This window comes from Tarenaya hassleriana, unplaced genomic scaffold (genome assembly GCF_000463585.1).
Source record: "Tarenaya hassleriana unplaced genomic scaffold, ASM46358v1 Cleome17, whole genome shotgun sequence".
NCBI lineage: Eukaryota > Viridiplantae > Streptophyta > Magnoliopsida > Brassicales > Cleomaceae > Tarenaya > Tarenaya hassleriana.
The window spans coordinates 1,511,360-1,535,275 of NW_010965122.1; the positions used below are offsets into that span (position 1 = coordinate 1,511,360).

Below are 23,916 nucleotides of genomic sequence, written 5' to 3' on the forward strand. Positions count from 1 at the left end.
ATTGAAATATTTTTTTTTTAAATGTTCCCTTTGTAAAATGGAAGTTATAGAATTTAATTCTTATAAAAGTCATTCCACTAATGGGACCAAAACTTCAACCAAAATATTGCCACTTTGTGTACAAAAAGAGGAAAGCAAAATATATGTGAGAAGAAGAGCTCTCTAAGCCATTTCCAGAGAGAGATCCCTTTTATGTTACAGTGATTGTAGATTCTTCATAACCCTTTAAGTCAGCTCGAACTGCGTTTTTTCCATTACCAGACATTCTTGAACCTTTGTCAAGCTTCAATGACTTCGGCTTTAAGCTTATTACTATGTCGAGCAAACCGTCTGATGCAAAATCTTCAGTCGCTCGCCCGCGATTCTCATCGTGTGCGTTCCTTCCACTGTCAAGTTAGCGTTTTCCGATGACTGCAAGACAAAAAAATTTGTACCCGAGAATACGACGTTATGTATCGATCCAAACCTTCTTCGCAACATCACTATCTGTTTCAAAGTCATGACCTTTGGACAGTAGAACGACATGTTTGAGACAAACTGTACCTGCAATAAGAGCACCTTTCGTAGCACAAGATCGATCACGGACTTGGATGAGGAAAGTATTTTCCTGACTTTAACATCACCATGCATCAACAGGATGATCGAGACGATGCTTCTTATCATACCCAACGAATTTCCATCACTTTCCCGCTTCTGTCCAGATAAGAGAGCTTCAGCATTTTCGCTCACTATCGAACCCATTTTGGTTAAGACAAGATCCGCAAGCCTAGTGCTTCGTTCGAACAAGAAAAAGCAAGGTACTAGGTAGTATCGGCATGTCTGTATGTAGGCCGAAGAGCTATCTTTATCTTCCGGGATAGACTGCAAGACCGACCATTTTCCCGTATGTAAATATTTGTATAATACTCTTAAAACCCAGCAATATTTTTCAAGAGAGGATACTAAGCAATACGAACTTACGCAAACAACGTGAATCAGATATCCCGGCAGGAATTCACTTAGGGTGATAACACTATGCTCAGAGAGCCTGGTGGGCTTAGAGTCAATGGCACAGATTATCCTGAGCATGGCACATGCATTGTCTAGAGAAGTCTTCAGAATCTGCATCGAGAAGCACATGTCAATAAGTATTACCGAGTTCTCGCAAAGAAGTTTCTGGAGATCGATGAAGATAACGACATAAACTAATCCCGATTCCCAACATTTAGACTGACATATTATCTGATCAGTACTACTGCTGCCCAAGACAGCATCAAGTGGAGAAATACGAGTTTTATCATGATGCAGAGTCGTGAGATATTTTGGGATAAGAACTTACATTTCGCTCTAGTAGAATTTTCTCGAGAATCTGGATGACGAGCGAGTTGTTGCCCATTTCAGACAAACAGGAGCACACAATCTTGGTAAGTGCTTTAAACGTATCACGATTAGTTTCCTGCTTATCATGCTCCATCGCCAAGTACACTTTCTCTGCATAAAAGAAAACCAGAGAATAAGATCGGTGAATGCGAAATCATAGATATGGTAGATAAGCTCTGTTCCACAAGCTTCAACAAAAAAAGTCGTTCTCTTTATCATACTTTTTTATTCTTTAATACCGACAATTGAAGAACTTGGCTTAATCTGAGCTGCTGACCAATTTGTCACATAGAAAATTAATTTTCTATACATAAAAATTAGTTTTATATGTAAGCCTTTCATGATGTTTTAGGACAGCACACCAACAGTCATCAGTTTAAGCAGATACAGCCACAAATCCGAAGGGTTTGTTCATGAGACAGTGATAGGCCATATAATTTTGCAGCTTTTCTCCACCGTACCTGGGAAAACTTTAAAACGTGCAATTAAGGTGATGAGGAAGCTGATATGATCTTTAATCTCTATATATCCAACCCTAAAAGCGGAATGCAGAACTTCCACTATCCGATACAACACAGATGGTTCAAGACGAGGATCTGCAATATACGGTAAGAAGGATTGTAAAGAACTTGAAGAATTAGCCTATTCAACCATCAAGAGAAGACACTTCAAAATTAAAATCCGGAAAAAAGGATTCCAAATGGAAATAGAAAATCTTACTAGATCTTCAAGCAGGGAAATGTGATACTCACACAGGCAACAGGAAACAATTGATGTCAACAGAGAAGAGCTGACATTGTTGAAATAGTAGACGCAACAGAGGGATAATTCTTGGACTTCCCTTGGTAGAGCGACAAAAGGCCCATAAATTGCCTCCCCTGTAAACAGAAAACAAAAAACGTAAGTATAATATTTGCGGTTTCAAATTCAATGCCAATATCGACCATAAATTTCTAGCTGCTTGAATTGCACCTTCTTCCCCAGATTTGCTGTAGAAGTTTCTGAAATCATCTTCAAATGTTCGGGAAGGATTCAGAAAGCCATGCTGTCCAAGACGAAGCACAAGTTGCAAGACAGCCTGAGGAAAGATTTGGAATCAATAAAAGGACAAAAGACGGATGAGAAAGGAAGAAACTAATCATAATTGATTTAAGGATCATGTACCAAGCATTTTCACCTCTAATAATCCAAGAGAATGTAATTTACTATATTGACAACGAAGTATAAAACGAGCTAGCACCTGGGAGGATGACGGATGCTTATCACCTAGCTGATGTAGCAGTGACGGAAGTTCACTTATCCAATCAAATTGGTAATTGTATATTTCTGGATCATTTACGCTGAGGTACTGGATGCCTTGCTTCTGCAAACATAACAACAACTGACTTTACAATGCCATTGGTGTATGCAAAGAGATTATACTTAGATAGAAACTACCAGATATATTATATCTACAGCGACCAAATCAAGTACATAACTTACAGGGATAATCATTTCTTCAATCCTCGAAATGCAGGCCAGTTTAAGTGGAGACTCTGGCTTGCAATCCTTATAGGCCTGAGTAAATGCCTGAAACAATGGCCACATAATACACACAATCAAATATTAAATCAATATGCTGAGCAATCTAGGAATAATGGAAAGCCTCAATACAATATGCTGAGCATTTAGGACAAACCTGCAGAAGACTATCTCTCCAATCATTGTCCACCCTCGAAACAAGTTTTGGAATAAAAGGCAACAGTGCAAGTAAATTCTTTTCATGAATAGATCTATTAGACCTAGTGCTTTTGGTTATCTGCAAAATAATAGATGTAGTTAGATGCTGATAGTCCCGGTAAGTAAAATTCTCCATTTGTAGATTCACAATTTGATTAGTATTTCACCAACGATAACGTAAAGACATACAAGGAAGATTGAGCATATTCCCGAAAAAATTATTAAATCCTGCAAGTAGAGATTAGATAAATATAAAGGAATCTGAACAGACCTTGCCTAGAAGTGTATTTTCAACAAATTCCAGAAATTTATCACATAAATCAGCTGGAGGGTGGATCCATTCAGTTACTTGCAAAAATATTTCTGTGATAATGCTGTTCAGAACGAAATATCTTTCATCACCCTGCCAACAAAAAATGAATGGTGTTAGATGAATAAAAAGATAGGGAAAGTAAAAGTTCTTTCTTTTTCCAAATCAACAAAAATAATCTCTAAGGTTGATTTCAACCCTAAGAAAAAGAACTCCGGATTATTTATTAAAACTACAACTAGGAAAGCATGATTTTGATAGTCTTAGACAAGCATATAAGTTGTTTGCTCACAACTGAATTTAGATCAGGGGGAAATAATCACATAGTTTCTATGATTAAGTTTACTGCTAACATCTGACTATAAAACCTAGTAGTAAATACTGTGATACATACCTTTTCGGAAAGATGGTTCACAGAATTTAGGGGGAAAACACCAAGTAACTTTTTTAAAAACATTGATGCCATGTCATAATCCCATATAATTGGGTAAGATCCTTCAGAGGCAGGTACCAATACACACTGTTCTTGAATGTTTCCATTACTAGAAAACTTGATTGCATAAGATATGCTGCGAAGTATATGATGTATGCAATCAAATGACTGTGCATCCAATGCCGGCATAGATTGAACCAAAGGGATGAAGTCTTGGAAACAATTGATTAAAGCTACAATAATTTCCTTCAATTTTCCGAAGATATGGACAAATCCTGCAAAAGAATAGACATAGAGATAGGACAATGTAAAGCTTCAGTATATGAGAGATCAAAAGAAGTAACTATCTATTAGCTTCACTTATATTTGTTTTAAGGAACAGATATGCCGTTCAACTAAAACTACGAAATTGTAAAGAAATGACCTGAAACTAGTTGTAAGTCACATAAAAGTAAACCAAACAATGAAAGGATGCTGAATTGGTTATTCATGCAACAGAAAGTTTTCACTTCCAGCTTATCTCTCGTGAATTATATTATTCTTCAAAGTCTTGCGTAATAGAACTAACATACAGATTGTTAGTTACTCTTTTCCTCCACAAGTCTGTGGAATTTTGCATTAGCGAGGGAGGAGGCGAAGGAAAATGGAATAGTTGCACTATGCAAAATGCAAAAATTCAAGGAAACATGCTAGAAACCAGACAACAGTCTCATTATGGGAGTCTCCCATAGTTATTGATGTCAAAGGAATCAAAGCCATCACATACTAACAGAGTCTTTTGTGGCATTGCGCCCATAAGCAAGTAGCACTTCAACCGGAGATGAATCCTGAAAAATACAATAATATGGTATAAGATGCAGGTTTTATATGAATAGAATACGACAACAGAAGCCGTTCCAAGAACACGTTGTTGCATGATATTTAAAATTCAACTAACACTATCAAATGGAGTACAAGTACCAAAGAGATATAAAGGATCGGTCAGCCAATTCTATAAGAGTGTGGCTCTGGGAGAATGAAAACAGTATTTCAAGTGCCATATTAACTCCACAATATATCCTTTAAAATAATAACTCTTTTCAAAAACTAGATTTTTTACACATATGGCCCTCTGTATTTCTAGATACACCTGGATTCTATCAATTCCAACTTCTTAGAAGTTCAAATCCCGAACAAAGAAAAATATAAAATGACACTGAATAAAACCATACATTTTACTATGCTTCACTGTGTGACACAAGAAGTTTACAACCAAAGAGGTTAAAACAGTAGGTACCTTTTTACGTGAGTCCGCATCGAACTTTTCACATGGCAACAGCGATAGGCAATATACCAGTCCAGAAAGAGCAACTTTTAGTTTTCCTTTATCTTGCACATAAAACTGATTTTTCTGAATAATATCTTCATAGTTTTTTAAAACCTGCAAGATTTAATAGATGATAGTACCTTTAGCTACCTTTGACGAAACCTCAGGGAAGAAGAGAAAACTTTCTAGGTTATGTTTTTTGAAGAGAGAAACAGATAACAATCTGCAACATAATTCAAGCAGTAAATCAAAGCAGACACCTTATCAGCGTACAACGAAAAGGTAGGCGGATGGTACTGCACAACAAGCTCGAAAAATTTGAAAGCCATCAAGCGAACATCAATGGCGGAATTTGCCATTGCGCTAAATATATATGGCATCAAAAGGGAAACCATGGGACCCCGGTTATCCTGGAAAAAGAAACACATCGAATCATCGATGAGATGTGGAGGTTAGAAAACAAAAAAACATGGATAATAAAAGTGAAATAAACCTTTAAACTATGTATATCTTAATTTTGACAAGGAGATGAAAATCAACAAATAATAGGATAGGATGAACAAAACACTGTGAAATAGGTCCCTTGCATTGATAGTTTATATAATTAATTGAAAAGAATTTGCCTAAGTAACCCATGATACTTAGGCATTCAGCTTAGCATATGATTCAAAGGGGGACTAACACAATCTAAGAATAACAAAAATTAACAGGAAACTAAACAACAAGAGTTAAGAAATAACTGAAAGATAAAAAAAGGAGAGGAAAAGATACCTCTTTACAACCAGGAAAGATCACCGTCTTAAATAATTGATAAAATGTTTGTCTCACTAACTCATCATCATCACTAATGCGCTCCCGAAGTTTCTGTATAACAGCAAATTTATGTGACTGCAATTCTGCCGGATGATTCGTGAAAAGGTCCTTGATACCAATCAATGCATCTGCAGGGACAAAAAACAAAGATATCAAACAAAATGAACATTCTTGAGCTGCATTCAACACTCCCAAATTCAAACCCCTAAAGCTGGTAATTGTATCATGTAAAGGAACATCTTATTCGAAGAGAGGAAACACCTTTACGAACTTTGGTATTGTGATGAGATGTATGCTGTAGAAGCTCCTTCAGAGTCAAGCCCTTCTTGCTCAAAGCCAAACCCGCCTTCTCTGCTGCCACACTCTGCTCAGGAAGTATGATTGCTGGAGCATAACAAAGCCAATTCACCATAAGCCGGTAGCCGACATGGAAAAAAATACAGCATAGAAGAGTGTATAACCCGCGAAAGCAAGAACCTTTAAAACAACCCAACACTGCAGAGACTGTATACCTTTGGATTTTATCTCCGTGTTGGTAGCATTCTTCGGCGGCGGCAATTTTCTACCAAGCTTTCTCTTTATTTTCTGCAGACGACCGAAAAGGATCAATAAAGCGATCCAACAAAAGTTCCAGCATTCAAAAAGCCGATGAAGAAGAAGAAGAAGAACATATAATTAACCTAAAAATCACCTTAAAATCGACTCCACGCTTCTGTTGCTTCTTAGCAGGAGCCTTTGAACGAACCATTTTTCTCCGCTAAGTAAAAACCACAAAGAACAAAAATTAGCTTCAGCAAAAGGATATCAATTAGAAACCCTAGAGAAACCCCAGAGAGTGCCGATATCATAGACCAAACGGTGGCTTTGTTCTGGGCCTAGTCCGGACTACAAAAAAAAAGCCATCAGCGATATAGCTCGCCGAAGGCCACGGCAAGAAGAATAAGAAGAAAACCGACGGAGATTACCAGCTGAGACGATGGTCGGCGGCGGAGTAGAAAAACGACGGCGGCGTTTTGTGTTTCTCACAGCAGGGGAGAGAGAGAAGGGACTCTAATTGAAGCTTGATTTTCTTTTCTCTACTTTTTTATTTTGTATTTTTAATCTGATTAATATACAAATTTGCCAAACACAGATTATATGATGCACAAATAAATGTGAAAAATGAGCAAAATAAATTCATAAAATATAATCTTATTCATATGATTCATCGATTGAATACACTATATTGCATAATGCATTGATAGTTTTAATCATAATTTATATAAAAAGATTTTCTTAATTTTGGGGTTTTTTGTTAATTATAAGTGCGCGTGTGTTCTAGGGTTTTTTCATGAATTTTAATTTCCAATTTTGTCCCTGCCTTCCTCTGCTTTTTTTTACCTGTTTCCGAGTGTCTCTAACTTGCGAAAAAAACATTTTGGCGCCACAATTACAGAGGAAGAGGACGGACGAGGGCAAAAAAACTCTATGATTGATCCAAACCTCTTATCATGCAATCAAAAATCAATTCCTTCTTCAAACCCTCTTCTTCTTCATCATCTTCTCTTTCTGCTTCAGAAACTTCAAACCGAGCACCTTCTGATGCTAGTCGAGGCCAAGGCGACGATTTGGCTGTTTGGGAGAGAAGTCGACACGTCATCGTCAACAAATACGAGCGTCGATCCGAAATAGCTTATAGGTATATTCTTATCTTGTGGAATTCGCATTTAATGGACTCTTCATTTCGAGCATATCCATCTGTGTTGTTCGATTTAGGGTTTAGGGGTTTGGTTGGTTCTTGAGGACACCAGAAAGAGAAAAGGAAATTTTGACCTGGGTTGAGATTCAATTCGTCTTACGTAAAATGGGTAAGATTCAAGTTTAGGTTTTTGTATCTGATATCCATGGGCGATTCTGAAGAATTTGATCTAACTTTGGATTTAATCTTCTGGGTATTTCGGCTTTGTTCACCGTGGAGGGCTTTTCTTCAGAAATTGGAGATTTATTTCTTCATAACTGGAATTGATACATCCTTTTCTCTCATTGTGATGGCAGAAGCATAGATGATGAGGAATACATCGAAGATCCTTCTAAGAAGCAACTTTCGAAGAAAGAAACTGCTGCTTCTTCGAAGAACCTCAACAAGAAACGCAGTTATGCTCAGTTCCACTTAGAACTGGGCCAATCTGATTTTCTTCTCAGACATTGTGCTGAGTGTGGAATTAAGTATGCTCCTGGAGATGAATTGGACGAGAAGAACCATAGAACATTTCACAAGAACCACATGCACGGGATTAGATTCAAGGTTCACTTGATTTTAACCTTGTGCCGAAAAGACAGTGTCTCTTGTATTGGTTAGGTGATTGGTTGATCAGACATTCGGTTCTTGAATTGTCTTCAGGGCTGGCAGAATGAAAGAAGCTTTGCAACGCATTCTTTCAAAGGGGGTCGCATCATTATGATTGTGGAAGATGACTCTCCCGCACACAAAAACAAGGCTTGTCTCATTTTTCTCCTATCCACAACTTTCTTTGATTATTTTTATTAGATTCTTCTTGTCTTTGGGATGTTGCCTTGTTGCATGTACTCTTAATTTAGACGATTTTGACAAGGTGCAGCTTGTGTTTGCAGGTGAAGGAGGTTGTGAAAACAATGGAAATTGAGTTGGGTGAGGATTGGATTCTTCATAAAAGTTGTAAGGTATGAGCTCTGCATCCACATCTTAGGAGATGTTCCCGGATAAATTCCATATCTCATGCATAATTTTCACTTGATGTTTACTCTTCACGGTCAGCCGGGTTCTTATACAACTTGATCAGAAGCATGGGGATGTGCATTTCTTTTGATACAGATTTCTAGCCCTTTGGCCAACTTCACATTTTTAATCCCTGTATTCATAAGTGCTAATATTTGGACCGATTTAGTTGGAACGTGCATGACAAAAATTTGGGTGAGAAAATCTTGAACCTGAAGGTGCAACTCAGACAAAAAGTTTGTCCGGTTTTGCATTACTAGAAGAGATTATCTGGTTTCTTTCCATATCCACATTAAGGACACTATTATTTGCAGGTGTACCTCTTCATTTCCTCTCAGAGGATTGCAGGCTGTCTGGTTGCAGAACCAATCACAGAGGCATTTAAACTCATACCTCGCCTCGAAGATGACAAACAAAGAACTTCCATTTCCCGAAAGAAAGAGACTTCACCTTCAACCACGATCCCATTTGGAAACATCGTTCTACAAAGAGAAGTATCGAAAAGATCCCGGCCATCAGAGGATAGATCATATTATGGTGCAGCTATTGTATGTGAAGAAGAAGCTAAACCAGCTTCCTGTGGTGTCAGAGCCATCTGGGTCTCGCCTTCAAACAGAAGAAAAGGCATAGCAACACAATTACTCGATACCTTAAGGTAGAGCCCGAAAGATCTTATCGTCACATAGATTAATGATTCGTATCATTACTCTTTTTTTTGGTTCTGCCTGAATGCAGGGAAAGTTTCTGCCATGGCCGTGTGCTGGAGAAATCTCAGTTGGCGTTCTCGCAACCGAGCTCTTTGGGGAAAGCTTTTGCATTCAGTTATTTTGCTACTTCTGCATTCTTGGTCTACAAAGCCGGTGATTCTTCCTGATAAACCTAATCAGTACTTTTACATACATTGAAAAGCACAGGTGATGTTTCTTGAATTCATCATCTGCTTCAATTGTTAATTGACAAGTTCTTAGCCGATTTCTTCCTACAAAAGAGAACTGAGAAATTCTTATTGTAACCTTACATTTTTTGTATGAGATAAAAAAGATTAGAAGACGTTCCTAAACGAAATGTTTGCTTTCCCAAGAGATTCGAGTCTTTTACAAACTTAAATGAATGAATGTTTCTCCTTTGATGAATATTGTACAAGAATGTTCCAACTCAAGATATTTGAAGATCATATACAATGGATTCAACAAGGCCTGTACTGATTTCCGGCTTTTCGTTAACTGCATTGTTCTTTTACCTAAACAAAATGATAATTTTTGTGCAACCTCGACTTGTCGAGGTAATGGTAAAGAAAACTCCATAGAAATTCAGGCCTCATCATGTCATGGAATCGTTTTCTTCATCATCGAGAAAATAGGGGCTGAAAACCTTTATGACTTGCTCGTAGACCGGCCTCTTGAAATCTACTGCCTGTTCACATAACCAAAGTTTTGATACAATAATTAAAAAACCCTGAGGCTAACCAAGTTCATGGCATTGCATATATAGATTCGTGTACAGATGTGCATTCAAGAACTCACAAGTTCAACTACTTGCTCAGGTAGCATCCATGACCAAACCTTAAACTCGGGTTTTGCAGTTCCATCACCAAGGAGATTTATCTCCTCCTCCTTGCCCGTGAACTTGAAAAGAAACCTGTTTTCAGACAAATATCGATACAATTTAATTTAGATGCCAAATGTTTTAACAAAGGGATAGACCGATAAGAGGGCAACTGAATCAATCATATTACCACTTCTGAGCCTGGCCTTTGTAACTCGTTCCCCACTTGCGATTCAGTTTATTTCTTACCTGTCGGGGAAAATCATAGGTCAGCCAGTTGGGTACCTGTATGTATAGAATCAAGCTCAGTTTGAGGTGAAATAAAAACAAGAATTGGCAAATTCTTTCAATGCAATTTGGTAGAGATTCTTTGTTGAAGTGGTTTAAAATTTTATTTTTGGAAAAAAAAGAGCAAAAAGAAAACATGCCTCTGCAATAAATTCCGCCGAGGTAACTCCTGTTTCTTCTCTCAACTCTCTAATGGCCGCCTTTCTCAGATCTTCACCCTCATCAGCTCCACCCTATTAAACAGACCACGATTTATTCAGACTATCAAATGACAAATGCCTTTTGTAAATTTGTGAAAATGCATCACATAAATCAAGCACACTACTGATAAGAATCACAATCAAGTATAAACTCATGCTTCACAGACATTATATCTTTTAGTTCAGAACCACTAAATGGATACAAAACAAATCACACTATCACAAGAATAGATGAAAATCATAGAGCTACGGGTTCTCGGTTTCACAAGAAAACCAATTGCTTCATCACAATGTTCATAATCTAAGCTTTCGGGGTATAAAATTTACATGAATGAACTGGTTATGAACCATTGCCCTAGAAATCTGTCAGTACCGTACTACCGTGGTAAATAGCTTTCTGTATTTCTCGAAAAGAGACCAAAACATTCCGTAATCTGTCCGTCAGCTTGAAATTACTACCTTTGAACTGCTTTGCCCTTTCTCATTTTTTTCAAGACTTAAGATTTAGACCAGATTTCAATTAAAAAAAGAAGCAAACCTTCAAGATCCAACAACAAGAACACTAGACTCCGACCACTTTGTCTGTTATTCATTCCTGCAATCCTCTTCTCCTATCCGGAAAAACCTACATTAAGCTAAAGCTCCAAAATGAAAGTCATTTAATGAATTGATAAGACAAAGACTGAAATGTGAAACTCATCAACCGATGTCGCTTCTAAATCTTCCGGCTTTCCAGTAATAGGAAATAAGAATCATGAAAAACAAAGATTGGGAAGTTTCCAGGATTCCAAACTGTTAGGCAGGATGCTTCAAGAACAGAACACAAACTTCCAAAGTTAGCAGTAATCCAAATGAGAAACAAATATGACAAGTTCGCAACCTAAGCAAAGAAACTCGAAAAAAAAACCATCAAATCTGACATTATCAATTCCATATTAACCTATTCATCCACTTCCACCATCTATTGTTTTGCTTCTTAGAACTTATTGAATGAATGAACTAAGAAGGAAACATTCAAATCTTGATGAGATCATCAACTATTGATTATGTGACAAAGATGCGCTAAATTCTTACAAGACAAAATCTAACTCTTTACTCACAAATTTAATTCAATACTAAATAACCCTAAAATGGAAGATTACCTGAGGCATCTGCCATGTATCTGGAACGTGGATCTTCGCTGCAGTAAATATCTACACACCAAATCTCCAAATCAAATAAAACCTAAAAAAACAAAAATATAAACGAATCCGTCGACAATTGTTCCAATCAGATCCATTTTTCACCTTTTTGGAGGGATTCACGAGACAAATCCCGACATTTTTCCGGTATCCAACCGGCGGAGATTCCACGGCGATCGCCGGAGACGACAAGGCGAGGGACAACACCACCAGTGGCTTCTGCGCAGAGACGGGAAGTGTCAGTCGCGAAAATTTGACCGCATCCCAAGGGCAATCTCGACTTTTCATACGCTGACCGGAGATCGCAGATTTCCCCAGGAACCCCGACGCCGCAACGGCCATTGTCGACCCCTGTGGCTTTCTCTCTCTTCTTCTCCACTCTCTTCAGATTTTTTTCCCCGCGAATAGATAAAATATTTATTCCGAAAATACCCTCCCCACCAGATGACCAAAACGCCGTCGTTTAGTTGAAACCCCCACGGACAAAGGGAGAAAGAAACCGAGCTAAGAACTGCCTAGTCGGAGTTTTTTTTTTTTTTTGATGAAAGCCTAGTCGGAGTTTTCTCAGCATTTATCAACAATGGCGGTATGGAGAGTGAGGGAGGAATCATCGAGCGTTGTACCCCTTCCGACAACCTCGCCCGGAGCCTCCTTCCGTGCATAGCTCCTCCTCTTCGCGAACTCAAATCCTCACTTAAGACACCGCAATCCCCAGTTTCCCATCTGTCATCTTCTTCAACCACACCGGAGGAACATGAACAGGGAGAGGAAGAGAAAGAAGAGACAACCTCGTACGACCCATCTCGTGTTCTCTGGTGGGTCCATTTCACTTGGGTCCTCTCAGGCAATGGCATGTTCATACCTTCTACGTCGCTTTCTTCAGTACGGCGGAAAAAAACCGTTCATGGAAGCCGATGGGTTGGAGGCGATTCAGATAGACGGAATCAATGGACTTTTGTGGGACTGTGGTGGGATTTGGAACGGGAAAATCACTCAAATGACTCAGTTGGTCGCATCTATTTGTACAAAAAAACATAACACGTTTTTTTTTTAAAAAGACAAAATTACCCTTAATGAATACACGATATTTATCCGTTCGAAAATAACTTCTTTATTACGACTTCGTAATTAATTCTAAATATAGTTACAATCGATTCTAAAAAAGGTGGCAAAAAAATCATCTATCTTTTTTAGTTGTATATCAGTTATATGTTAGTCGTAACAAGGTCGCAAAAAATAAAACGAAAAGGGTATTTTGGACTTTTTCAACCGAAAACTGGGTTAAAATTGAAAAAAAAAAAAAAAATTTGGTGGTGTACCCTGAAATAGCTGCGACCCAACTGGGTTATTAGGGTTAAAACCCCATTTGGAACTGAGGATCAATTACAGAACAGGGATCTTCAATGCCCCACAGTCCGGTTTTTTTACCCAAATAACCCACTTGGGTCGCATCTATTTCGTCTGTACACCACCGAAAACATAACACATTTTTTTCCCTGCGAAAAGACGAAATTACCCTTAATGAATTACGATATTTATCCGTTCGAAAACAACTTCGTTATTACGACTTCATAATTAAGTCTAAATATAGTTACAATTGATTCAAAAAAAGGTGGCAAAAAATCATCTGTCTTATTTTTAGTTGTATATCAGTTATATGTTAGTCGTAATAAAGTCGCAAAAAATAAAACGAAAAGGGTATTTCAGACTTTTCCCACCGAAAAGTGGGTTAAAATTGAAAAAAAAAAAAATTGGTGGTGTACACTGAAATAGATGTACCCAAGTGGGTTATTTGGGTGATTTTCCCTTTCGAATTTCAAATCCGTAATTACATAAATACCCTTTTCTGAAACCGACCCAAGTTGATCTGAAAAGCCCAAACTCAGCAAGCCCACAACAAGCATTATCTTTAGTTGGGCCCGTGGGCTTTCAGAATTTGCAATTCGATTTTCATCTGCCGAAAAAACAGAGTCCAGTTGTGATGAACTATCTTGTTGACGAATAAAATCATCACCATCGCCATTATATTATATATATGTGTATGTATATATCTGATATGATTATAAAAAAAGTGATATAATAACGAAAAGGCATAATTATGAAATAGTGTAATAACATATCCGTAACATAGAGATTACCAAACCGGATAAACAGAACATGGAAAATGAAAAACAGAAACAAGGGTTAAAAAAAAAGGTGGTTATGGTCCTAAGCGCGAGACCTGAATGAGGGAAGTGACTGTCTTGATGAGAGTCAAGATGAGGAGAATGGCGGCGGTGACAGTGGCTGTGCCTTTCCACGTGTCGGGGAAGTAGACGCGCCTTAGCTTGGCGCAGGACCTGTTGTAAGAGCTCTTGTAGTGACCCTCGAGCGATTTGGCTATGTCGTGATAGCATGAGTTCTTCTGCACGACTCCCGTGCAGAGGTTGTTCACCATGTCCCATCCATCCCTTTATCACCCCTTCCATTCATTCACACGCACACATTGTTGGTTGTAACCTTGTCCGAAGTCAGTTTTGATTATTTCTTGATTATAGTCTGTGTTAGTGTTCAGTTTCGATATTTTTAACAAATCATATGGAATGTTATATGGAAACGCTATGTTCAACCTTTTCCATGTGTGTATATATATATAAAAAGAGAGAGAGAGTACCTTTTTCAATGAGCAAGTCGACGTCTTTATCGGTGTTGTTAAGGAAATCCAAGAAGGAAACGTAGTTACAGACGTAAGATGCCAATGGGTAGTGGTACTGCTCGAACGCCATCATGTTCCTCAGTTTCAGCTCCAATTCGTCATCTGGGACGAACCTGGGTATTTTTAGGCAACCCTTCTCAAATTCCACCACTAATGAAGACTCATTTTCAATTGCCTCGAACTTCACTCCTGCGCTGTCCAGTTTGTCGGCTGTGTACAGAGGCTTGATGACTTTTTCTTCCCTTGGTGTGGAGGAGGGATTAAAGATGTTCACATACGCACACCTAATCAAATCTAGAAAATGTTTGAAATATGTGTCTTCATTGATCTTATCCACTAGGCCGAACTGTTTCAGGACGAGGGTGCGAAACGTTTGGTCCGGAAAACGTCTTGTTCAAACTCCATTAGGTATCTTTTCCTTGAACCCCTCGACGGTGTCTTCCCCATGCCTATGTTCAAACTCCATTAGGTATTTTCGCTTATGTCTCTCCACGTTCATGTAGTCCAAGTACCTTGTACCCATAATTAGTACGAAGAAAAAGTATGTGAGAAAGGCATCGCCACTTTACCAAATAGTTTCTTCTATAGCTTTCCAAACTCGTACGGACAGCATCGATGTGCATGTCCAAACAATCCAGACATGGATTCTAAAATGTGAACATTCTCATGTATGATGATGGCATAAAACCAAGAATGCATACATGTGGGAATGATAGATAAATGTATACCTTAGATCGTCGAAGGAGGAGTCTCGGATGGCTTTCTTGGAATGGGTGAGAGGGCCGAGGAGGCGCATTTGGGGCGTGTAGGCCGCAGGGTTCACCCTTCTCAACCGGTTTGGCACTCTGTATATGCAGCAATGTTCGAGGTCGAGCACAGATCTCCACACGCAACCTTCTTCAATGTCCCCCATCAAATGCACTGCTCTAGATGATTGGCCTGTATAACAACAGCTCGTTGAATCTATTTTCTGACACAAATCGGGTTTCTATTCCGCGGTCTATTTGGATCTTAAAAAAATATAACCAAATGGTTATTTCATTTAAATCGGTTTTGGTTTGGTTCGGTTGTATCTATTAAAAATAATAACCAAATTTAGATTTCTTTTTGTTCAATTTGGCCAAATATAACAATTATACTTGACCGCTAACCAAACTTAAATTTAAGATGAAGCAAGCAAACAAGTGCATCAAGGATGTTTTTCTGAATTTATTAGAATGATACTATCTAGTACATATACCAACACATACTGATCAAGCAAGATAACCGATTTAATGCGTAAAAATTTATATATCCATAAATTTTGGATTGCAAAGTCTACACTAGAACCTCCAGCAAATGAGATATAATTTTAACAAATCCAAAAGAGTGTAACGAACAACAAAATCGAACAAGTAAGGGTCGAGAAGAAGCATACCGATTTCCATCTCAATCGACGAAGAATCCACCGTCGCATTTACAAGAAAAATCGAGCATGCGCGAGTGAACGCTCCATAGAGATTACTTCCGATAAAACTTTGGTTCTCGAATTCTAACCGTTGGAATCAAAATACCGTAGCAGAATTTAGAGCGACAGAGTTTATAAGTTATCCCTCTCAATTTTGGATCGATCAGACAAAAAAATGATCACCTAATCAACCGTTCCACATCCACAACTCCTATCAATTTATAGACAGAACTACTCTCAATTTATAGATAATGTTCATACCAATTTTGTAAGTACCGAATTACTTAATCATGGAAATTCCTCCATGCCTTCACCATATCACATCTCTAAATAATAAAAAAAATCCATGCCTTTCCATTATCGTCCACTTGGAGGAAGAGGAACACCTCAGTTATCAGGCACGTAAAGACACGTCGATAAACTAAAATAGATGTGGTTACTTACCATAAATAAGAGAGAGATCTCGATCATTTAATAAAGCTTGACTATGTTTATTTTTTTTTTATAAAAAGGTTTCTGAATTGTCGGGGTTTTTTTTATATAACAGGAGCTTCCAATCAAACCATTGACTTCAGATTATTACATAAGGCATTCCCAACTTGCTAACAAAGATTCTGTAGAAAGTTGACAGAACATCCACGAACCTTCCGCCGCCATTAAAATTATTTTCAGTAAACAAGTCTAATTTATCACACTTTATTCTTAAACAAACCTGATTTAATATTCTTGTAAAAAAAATATTGAAAATGTCGTAGATTCTTTAGATCTTTTGGTCTTTGTTCTGTTAAGTCTGGTTGCTGTTCTTCTGGGTGTCGGACGGTTGGATTCCGATGTTTTCTTGTGCCTCACGTCATGTGAAGATTCTTTAGATCTTTTGATCTCACCGCACAAATTTGGGTCTCTGTTCGAGTCTTGATCCAATTCGATGTATTGGATCTAACCATTATATTGGGCCTAAAGTTTAATACATTTGGGCTCAGGCCCAATCAATTACATGCCGTATCTGTATGTCTATATAATTATTATATATGATCGGTAGACGTAAATTTTTATCATTATTTTAATATTAATTACTATGATTTTTTTAATGTCGTCTCTTTTGGAAATTAATATGATTGATGCAAAATTCTGTATCGAGATACGTTTGGGGTGTTCCCGATGTATTTTTTTTTTCATAACCATTAGGTTAACTAGGCTTTCGATCCATTTAATCTCGTTAGATTCGGAATCAGCTTTTAGTTATACAATTAATTGTGTCTCATCCTCTCTACCAACAGAATTGAATCCAATAATTTAAAATGATTTTATCACCTTTCAACCATTGTACCATTATCTATTGGATATGTTTCTGTTATATGTACAGAGGTTACAGATAGAATGACCATAGCTCGATTTTAGAAAGTTGAATCGAAATAGAGTAATATGTAATTGTACGCCAAATTTTGATATAAAAATCAATGAAATATTCTCTTTCGACAAAATTAACTAAATTTAAATCAAATATGAAAATCATAAAACAAGAAAGGAGTAAATAATGAATGAAACAAAATGTAAATTAGGACACATGTCGCCCGTCCGCTTACGTTACAAATCCACTAGCATTATTGTAGAGGTAGGTTTTGTTAGTATTAGAGAGTAATATTCTTTATTTTAAAATTATCAAGGTGGTTAAATGTTTCCCGGAATCCCTATCGTACGTACATGAATTTCTTGACGCCAACATTAGCTCTTCTAAAATATGAAAAGGAGTAAATAATCAGTTATATTCTCATTTGGGTTTTAATTAGTAACGGACTAATATTTTTTTTATATATTTATATAGCTAAATATATATATATATATATATATATATATATATATATATGTTGGACATGGACAGTTCAAAGCATGATGATCCTTTTTGTACATACATGGAAGAAGACCTCGTGAATTATCAAAAAGGGTCCATATCTTAATCAATTTCATCGAGAAAATCCACTTTTTGAATTCTTTAACCACCACCACCGCCCAAGCTTAATGTTATTAATTTCTTGATTAACCATTAGAAATAGAGTCATATAATTCTAGGATTAAATAATGAATAAAACAAGATAGATGCCCTTTATTTTCGTCGGGTCATATCATTTTTCTTACTTTATTTTTGTGGATTTTGTTGCCTTTTGCTGCGACTCCATCGACCAATACTTCTCATCTCACATGCAATCATCCACAAAATATTTATTATTAGAAGAAAAAATCGAGAAGCGTATCAATTTATATCATTTATCATCAATCATTAAAATTTAACCTTATTTAAAAAAATAACAATTTTGTTTAAAATGTTTTCTTCTAAACGTTTGAATTCGAATGTATTTTTTAGACAAAGAGTTATTACTGACTTTGAATATTTTACTCATAAACAAAAAATATCAAACTATAAAAGAATATTATATATATATATATATATATATATACATATGTTCAAAAACATTGAAAAAAAATGTGTCTAGCTTTCCTTTCAAATGGAATACAGAATTATAATAGCCAGCCATACAGGTTTTAGAGTAATAAATAAGATTAAAAAAATGTATAATAATACAATTGCGTATTTTTCACGTTACTAATCAAAATTCAATATATGTTCTTTGTTTTCATAGATTGCGACGTGTTAATAAAAAGAATCACGAAAGTGTGAAATAAAGAAGAAAGAATTAGTTGCTGCCAAATAAAAAAGGACAAAGAATTACTTAAATCCCAAAAAATATATATTTAAAAACAATATATAGGAATTTTGAGAGGTTCGAAGAAGATGCAATGTGGGGACGTGATTTAAGAAACGGGGCACTGTTTTGGGGAATATTACTCAAATAACCCACTTGGGTCGCAGCAATTTCAGTGTACACCACCGAAAAAAAAAAAAATTTTGCGACCTTATTACGACTAATATATAACTAATATACAACCTATTACGACTAACAAACTACTCTTATTTTAGTTGTATATTAGTTATATATTAGTCGTAACAAGGTCGTAAAATTTTTTTTTTCTGGGTGGTGTACCCTGAAATTGCTGCGACCCAAGTGGGTTATTAGGGTTAAAACCCCACTGTTTTGTGAGGATAAGGACCAATTTTAATGCCACAGACTATGAAAGAAAATTTTCATCTTTGTTTCTTTAGGACACCATCATCATCATCATCATCATCATCATCATCACCATCATCATCATCATCATCATCATGGTAATCAACTATGTGCATACAGGCAACATTGGTATGTTTACCCCCCATGGAATAGTCGAGTGGTCGATCTGAGGGTATAAAACATCTGAAGATCGGGTGTTCAATTTCACTTGGTGGGGAGATGGTCTATCTACAAAAGTTGGTCTCGGATTTAGGATGGATATAATCGGAGCGAAGGTCCGGAGAACCATTCTAATTATAAAAAAACATTTGTATGCTAGCTATAAGGATATTTACATTGACCATGATGACGCTAATGCGATGATAATTGATGATGGATTAGCTAGATCTATTATATTATACAAAATATCAAATTTAATTTTTCTAAAAAAACATGGTTATTGAAATTGCCAATATAAAAAAAAAGTAGTTGGGTTGCAAAAACTTAACTTTGAGAAGTCTTTTACACATTTACTAAATTGGCAATAAGTGCCCTTCTCAAACAATTTCATTCGTATAATTTTTTTTTTTTATCATGTTGTAGTAATCGAAGCAAGTAAAATGACTTAAAAAGGCCACATTGCAAGTGACACTAATCTTCATAAAAGAACAAAGATAATGATGGCCTAAGTGGTTGTCCTTTTGGCAATTTGTGTTAGCTATTATTGTGGCTTCTTTTTTTCATTGATCAAATTATACGACAATCTATACCAAAGATAAAATAAAATTTACCAAACAAACATCATGTGCACGTGTATATATACTAATCTATGTAATAATCTTTTCAAGAACATTATTTATTTGTGTTTTCACTTCAAAAAAAATTTCAGTCAAAACGGGGAGACTGTTCCAACGAATAAATTTTATATATTATTTATTATATTTATAATTTTTTTTTTATAAACTTGTAACGATGGTGACAACTTAGAAAATCTAATTAACAAATACATAGATCAGTTCTCATTGTTAATGCCCATTTATGCACACATAAGCAGAGGAATACATGGATAAAGACGTACTTCACCAAAATCACACAATTATTTAAGACGTGTATTTAAATAGTCCCAAAAAAATGTAAGATTCATTGTTAACTAGAAGTTTATCGCAGAATTTATCATATGAACAAAACATGTAACATTCGAAATTCGGTATTTTATATTCTAATATAAAGAATTTATTTACTAGATTGCCTTGCAAATACATATAAATAATATATAATTGATGGTGAAATTAAGAGTAGGTATATATTTTTAGATTTGTATATTTTTAGTTTTAAAAAGATTGCATTCATTTATTTCTATTCGAATTCGTTTACATTTATTTTTTTCAATAAATATATATTTAAAATTTTTTTATTTCATTCATTGTTACCTGTGTGTATTTATTTAATCCCATAAAAAAATATTTAGATATGTCCTAACATCGTTTCAGGACAGAGTACCATGACGTGCTCCACGTGGGAAGAACCTCGTTGTCTCTCGACTCTCGATAAAAAGTGGGTCCCATGAAATCGTATTTCCACCGTCCAATCATACGATCCGACGGTCCTGATGTTACATGCTCTAGCTTCCTAATTACGCTAGTTGTCTTCGTTATTAGTAATTATATATGTATATGTATTATTAAATCTGAGTATAATTTTTTTTTTGTTACGATGAAAATCTCTATCCTACAATTTTTCGGGTCGGATACTAGACACCGCAACGTGTCTCTCACTCGATTGACCGGACAAGAACGGTATCAGATAGTATTACAGACCTGAGAAAAGAGTAGAAATTTACTCCGGTTTTAGATTTTCATATGACTTTTAAATATAAACTTTTATTGGTGTAATAATTTAACTAATACTAATAAGATCATAGTTAAATATGGATGCAATTAAATAAAAAATGGGTCTGCTATACTATACAAAATCTGTTATCTTTTTCAGCTGATTAATTAATTAATTAATTAGTAGTTTGGTTTATATGATTTCAATGTGAATGGAGACTATTTCACTTTTTAAACCTTTTTTGTATTTTTTTAGGATCACGTGGATTTTTTTGTGTGAAATTATGACAATCTGTTCCAAGGTGTGACATTATAAATTTTATTGGGTTTAATTTCATAAAATATGTAAATGTGGCAGTAACAATGAAAAATCAATGAAGTGATTGTGACTTTGAATAGTGTTGAGATGAGTATTGTCACAACCATCACTTTTTTTATATATTTTTTATAATCTAAAAAATAATCGAATATTTTGTTCAACTACATTTTCCAATAGTCTAAGTGAATACTTCTCTCTAAATGAAGACCCGAATCTGAATTGAAAAAGAACTTTAGTCTTTCCATTATCGGTTGAACCACCCAATCGTGGATCACTTAATTTAAAGAAATTAATTTAATAAAATTAGCTTACTTGTTTAATTATTCCCAATATGTTTTGATAATTGATTCATATATAACTATATACAGTTATGGTATGTTTACCTTAACCTATTTAATGAATAGATTGGATTGGAGGTTAGGCGCATGCTAATATATAGGACTGGTTATTTCACGAAAATTGTGTGTGTGTATATATATATAACCGATTATTTAATCATGTAACCTAACCGAATAATCTAAATAAATAAATCTAAATGGAACGCTGAAATTATAAAAATTCAATAAAACAATTTTTTTAAAATTCAAAATAGCCAAAATTCAATATAAAATTTATTTAAATGGATTTTTTTTCAAAATTATAAAATATAATCCCAATTGAACTAAAATCCGAAATACCGAAAACGAGATGTATAGGAAATGGGTCCCCCAAAGTCATAACCATCACCTAGAACAATAAATAAAATCCCATCACACCAAATTCCACACATTAAAATTCTCATTTATAAAATTATAAAAAAAAACAAAATTAAAAGATAAATATTTTTTTTTAAAAGCCTTCATTTCCCAACCTCAATCCTTTAAAGCTACATCACACACATTCACACACACACATATACATACACACATACATACATACATACATACACACACACGCTCTAAGACTAAGAACAAGAACAGGAAGAGGAGAGACCAGACAATAATTTTCCGATCGATGACGTCAAAAGACTGCGGATCGCACGGGAAATCTCGCCGGAAAATAGTTCGCCGGGTAATATGGACGATCATATTCTTCCTCTTCATCGTCCTCCTCGCTATCCTCCTCGTCTGGGCAATCCTTCAGCCTTCGAAGCCGAGATTCGTTCTGCAAGACGCCACCGTATTCGCCTTCAACGTCTCCGGCAACGTCTTGACGTCGAATTTCCAGATCACTTTATCGTCACGTAACCCTAACGACAAGATCGGCGTTTATTACGACCGCCTTGACGTCTACGCTACTTACCGGAATCAGCAGATCACTTTCCCGACCGCCATCCCTCCCACGTACCAGGTAGTGATGTTTTTTTTTTATGGAGTTTGCTTATTTCTCTCGGACAAGAAAATAATGACAAGATTTGTTTTTTTACATGTCTTGGTGAAAAGATTTGATTTGCATTTTATTTGGAGAATTGGTTTTCGGTTTTGTTTTTTTTTTTTTTGGTTTTTGAGGAAATATTATTTTTGAATTGAATCAGAAAATAGTTTGGATTTATTCAATTTGATTCGGTTTGGATTTAATTATTATCGGTCTTTGTTAACAAATCGAGAGTTTTTTTGGGCTATTTTCCAATTCATATTTTATTAAGCTATTATCCTTTACTATGTTTTTTTTTGGGGTTCAAGAAACTATGGTTTTATTATTTTCCATTACATAGTTTATTTGAATTTATTATTTTAGATTTGATTTTATTTTGGTTTTCCAAGTTTAATATTTAGTTGGAATTTGATATCTTTGTGATAAAACCGATTCAAGGAACCTCTTACTAAAATAAATTAAGACCGTATTTAATTCTTGTTTCTTTTTCATTCCTATAAAATTTTCTATAATGCGTAAAAAACAAAAAAAAATTTCAAAACACACCCATTAATACACAAATCGAAATCTAAAATAAATTGAACTGTGAATAATATTTCCAGCACGAATGATGCAGGGTCACAAGGAGATCAATGTATGGTCACCGTACGTGTACGGCACCGCCGTGCCCGTGGCTCCGTACAACGCCGTCGGCCTGGAAGAGGACAAGGATCACGGCGCCGTTACGGTGACGATCCGAGCCGACGGAAGAGTCCGGTGGAAAGTCGGGACTTTCGTCACCGGAAAATACCATCTCTACGTCAGATGCCCCGCCTATATCAACTTCGCCGACAAACCTGCCGGAGTTAACGCCGTCAAGTACACCTTCACCTCCTCCTGCAGCGTTAGCGTCTGAAAAGCCTTGACGGCGTTAAATCCATTTGATGACGCCTCCGTTAATACCTTTTTCCTTTTCTAATTTTTATTCCCATCACAGTATGAATAGTGCATTTTGGCAAATACGACGTTGACGTGGAAAATAAATCCATACATGATAGTAATGTTGTTATAGCGATTATAATCCATGGAACAAGAAATCATGTCCAAATTATGTTATCATAGTGATTGTAATCCATACATACTAGTAATAATTTTTTTCGTCATTTTCATCTATGATTTTTTTTATAATATATATATATATATATATATATATATAATATTCAAAATTTGATCATACTTTTAACCAACTACACTTCCTAAAGAATTAGAGAGGTACGGGTGAATTCTACTTTTCATGTTTGGATG

At 35.9% G+C, this 23,916-nt stretch overlaps 4 protein-coding genes and 1 pseudogene across 7 annotated transcripts; 2 read left to right on the plus strand and 3 right to left on the minus strand.

Annotated features, from left to right (window-relative positions):
* Positions 1–44: 44 nt before the first annotated feature.
* Positions 45–7,016, minus strand: LOC104809952. The gene is made up of 20 exons (XM_010536083.1): positions 6,906–7,016; positions 6,632–6,697; positions 6,453–6,525; positions 6,202–6,324; positions 5,899–6,068; positions 5,388–5,537; positions 5,098–5,241; positions 4,588–4,648; positions 3,783–4,096; positions 3,350–3,481; positions 3,038–3,157; positions 2,842–2,928; positions 2,600–2,722; positions 2,332–2,437; positions 2,112–2,237; positions 1,821–1,955; positions 1,319–1,470; positions 961–1,101; positions 544–861; positions 45–411 (listed from the first exon to the last, which is right to left on the minus strand). Exons 2-20 carry the CDS (start codon positions 6,686–6,688, stop codon positions 313–315), a joined length of 2,631 nt encoding a protein of 876 aa, XP_010534385.1. The 5' UTR covers positions 6,689–6,697; positions 6,906–7,016; the 3' UTR covers positions 45–312.
* Positions 7,017–7,332: 316 nt separating this feature from the next.
* LOC104809956 (protein CHROMOSOME TRANSMISSION FIDELITY 7) lies at positions 7,333–9,629 on the plus strand. 2 transcript variants are annotated; one of them, XM_010536086.2, is made up of 6 exons: positions 7,333–7,618; positions 7,975–8,224; positions 8,321–8,416; positions 8,551–8,619; positions 9,013–9,329; positions 9,410–9,629. In XM_010536086.2, exons 1-6 carry the CDS (start codon positions 7,431–7,433, stop codon positions 9,546–9,548), a joined length of 1,059 nt encoding a protein of 352 aa, XP_010534388.1. In that variant the 5' UTR covers positions 7,333–7,430; the 3' UTR covers positions 9,549–9,629. The 2 variants fall into 2 exon arrangements, with proteins under 2 accessions (XP_010534388.1, XP_010534387.1); XM_010536085.2 differs by having other exon boundaries at positions 7,334–7,618; positions 8,989–9,329.
* Positions 9,630–9,764: 135 nt separating this feature from the next.
* Positions 9,765–12,279, minus strand: LOC104809957 (nudix hydrolase 27, chloroplastic). Of its 3 annotated transcripts, XM_010536090.1 has the most exons (7): positions 12,185–12,279; positions 11,994–12,107; positions 11,850–11,900; positions 10,648–10,740; positions 10,410–10,504; positions 10,198–10,312; positions 9,765–10,087 (listed from the first exon to the last, which is right to left on the minus strand). In XM_010536090.1, the coding sequence occupies exons 3-7, from the start codon at positions 11,856–11,858 to the stop codon at positions 9,995–9,997; spliced, it is 405 nt and encodes a 134-aa protein (XP_010534392.1). In that variant the 5' UTR covers positions 11,859–11,900; positions 11,994–12,107; positions 12,185–12,279; the 3' UTR covers positions 9,765–9,994. The 3 variants fall into 3 exon arrangements, with proteins under 3 accessions (XP_010534392.1, XP_010534391.1, XP_010534389.1); XM_010536089.2 differs by having other exon boundaries at positions 10,410–10,468; positions 11,994–12,274; XM_010536087.2 differs by having other exon boundaries at positions 11,994–12,273.
* Positions 12,280–14,088: 1,809 nt separating this feature from the next.
* On the minus strand, positions 14,089–16,163 carry LOC104810165 (annotated as a pseudogene).
* Positions 16,164–22,138: 5,975 nt separating this feature from the next.
* Positions 22,139–23,782, plus strand: LOC104809958 (NDR1/HIN1-like protein 12). The gene is made up of 2 exons (XM_010536091.2): positions 22,139–22,608; positions 23,249–23,782. The coding sequence occupies exons 1-2, from the start codon at positions 22,273–22,275 to the stop codon at positions 23,525–23,527; spliced, it is 615 nt and encodes a 204-aa protein (XP_010534393.1). The 5' UTR covers positions 22,139–22,272; the 3' UTR covers positions 23,528–23,782.
* Positions 23,783–23,916: the final 134 nt, after the last annotated feature.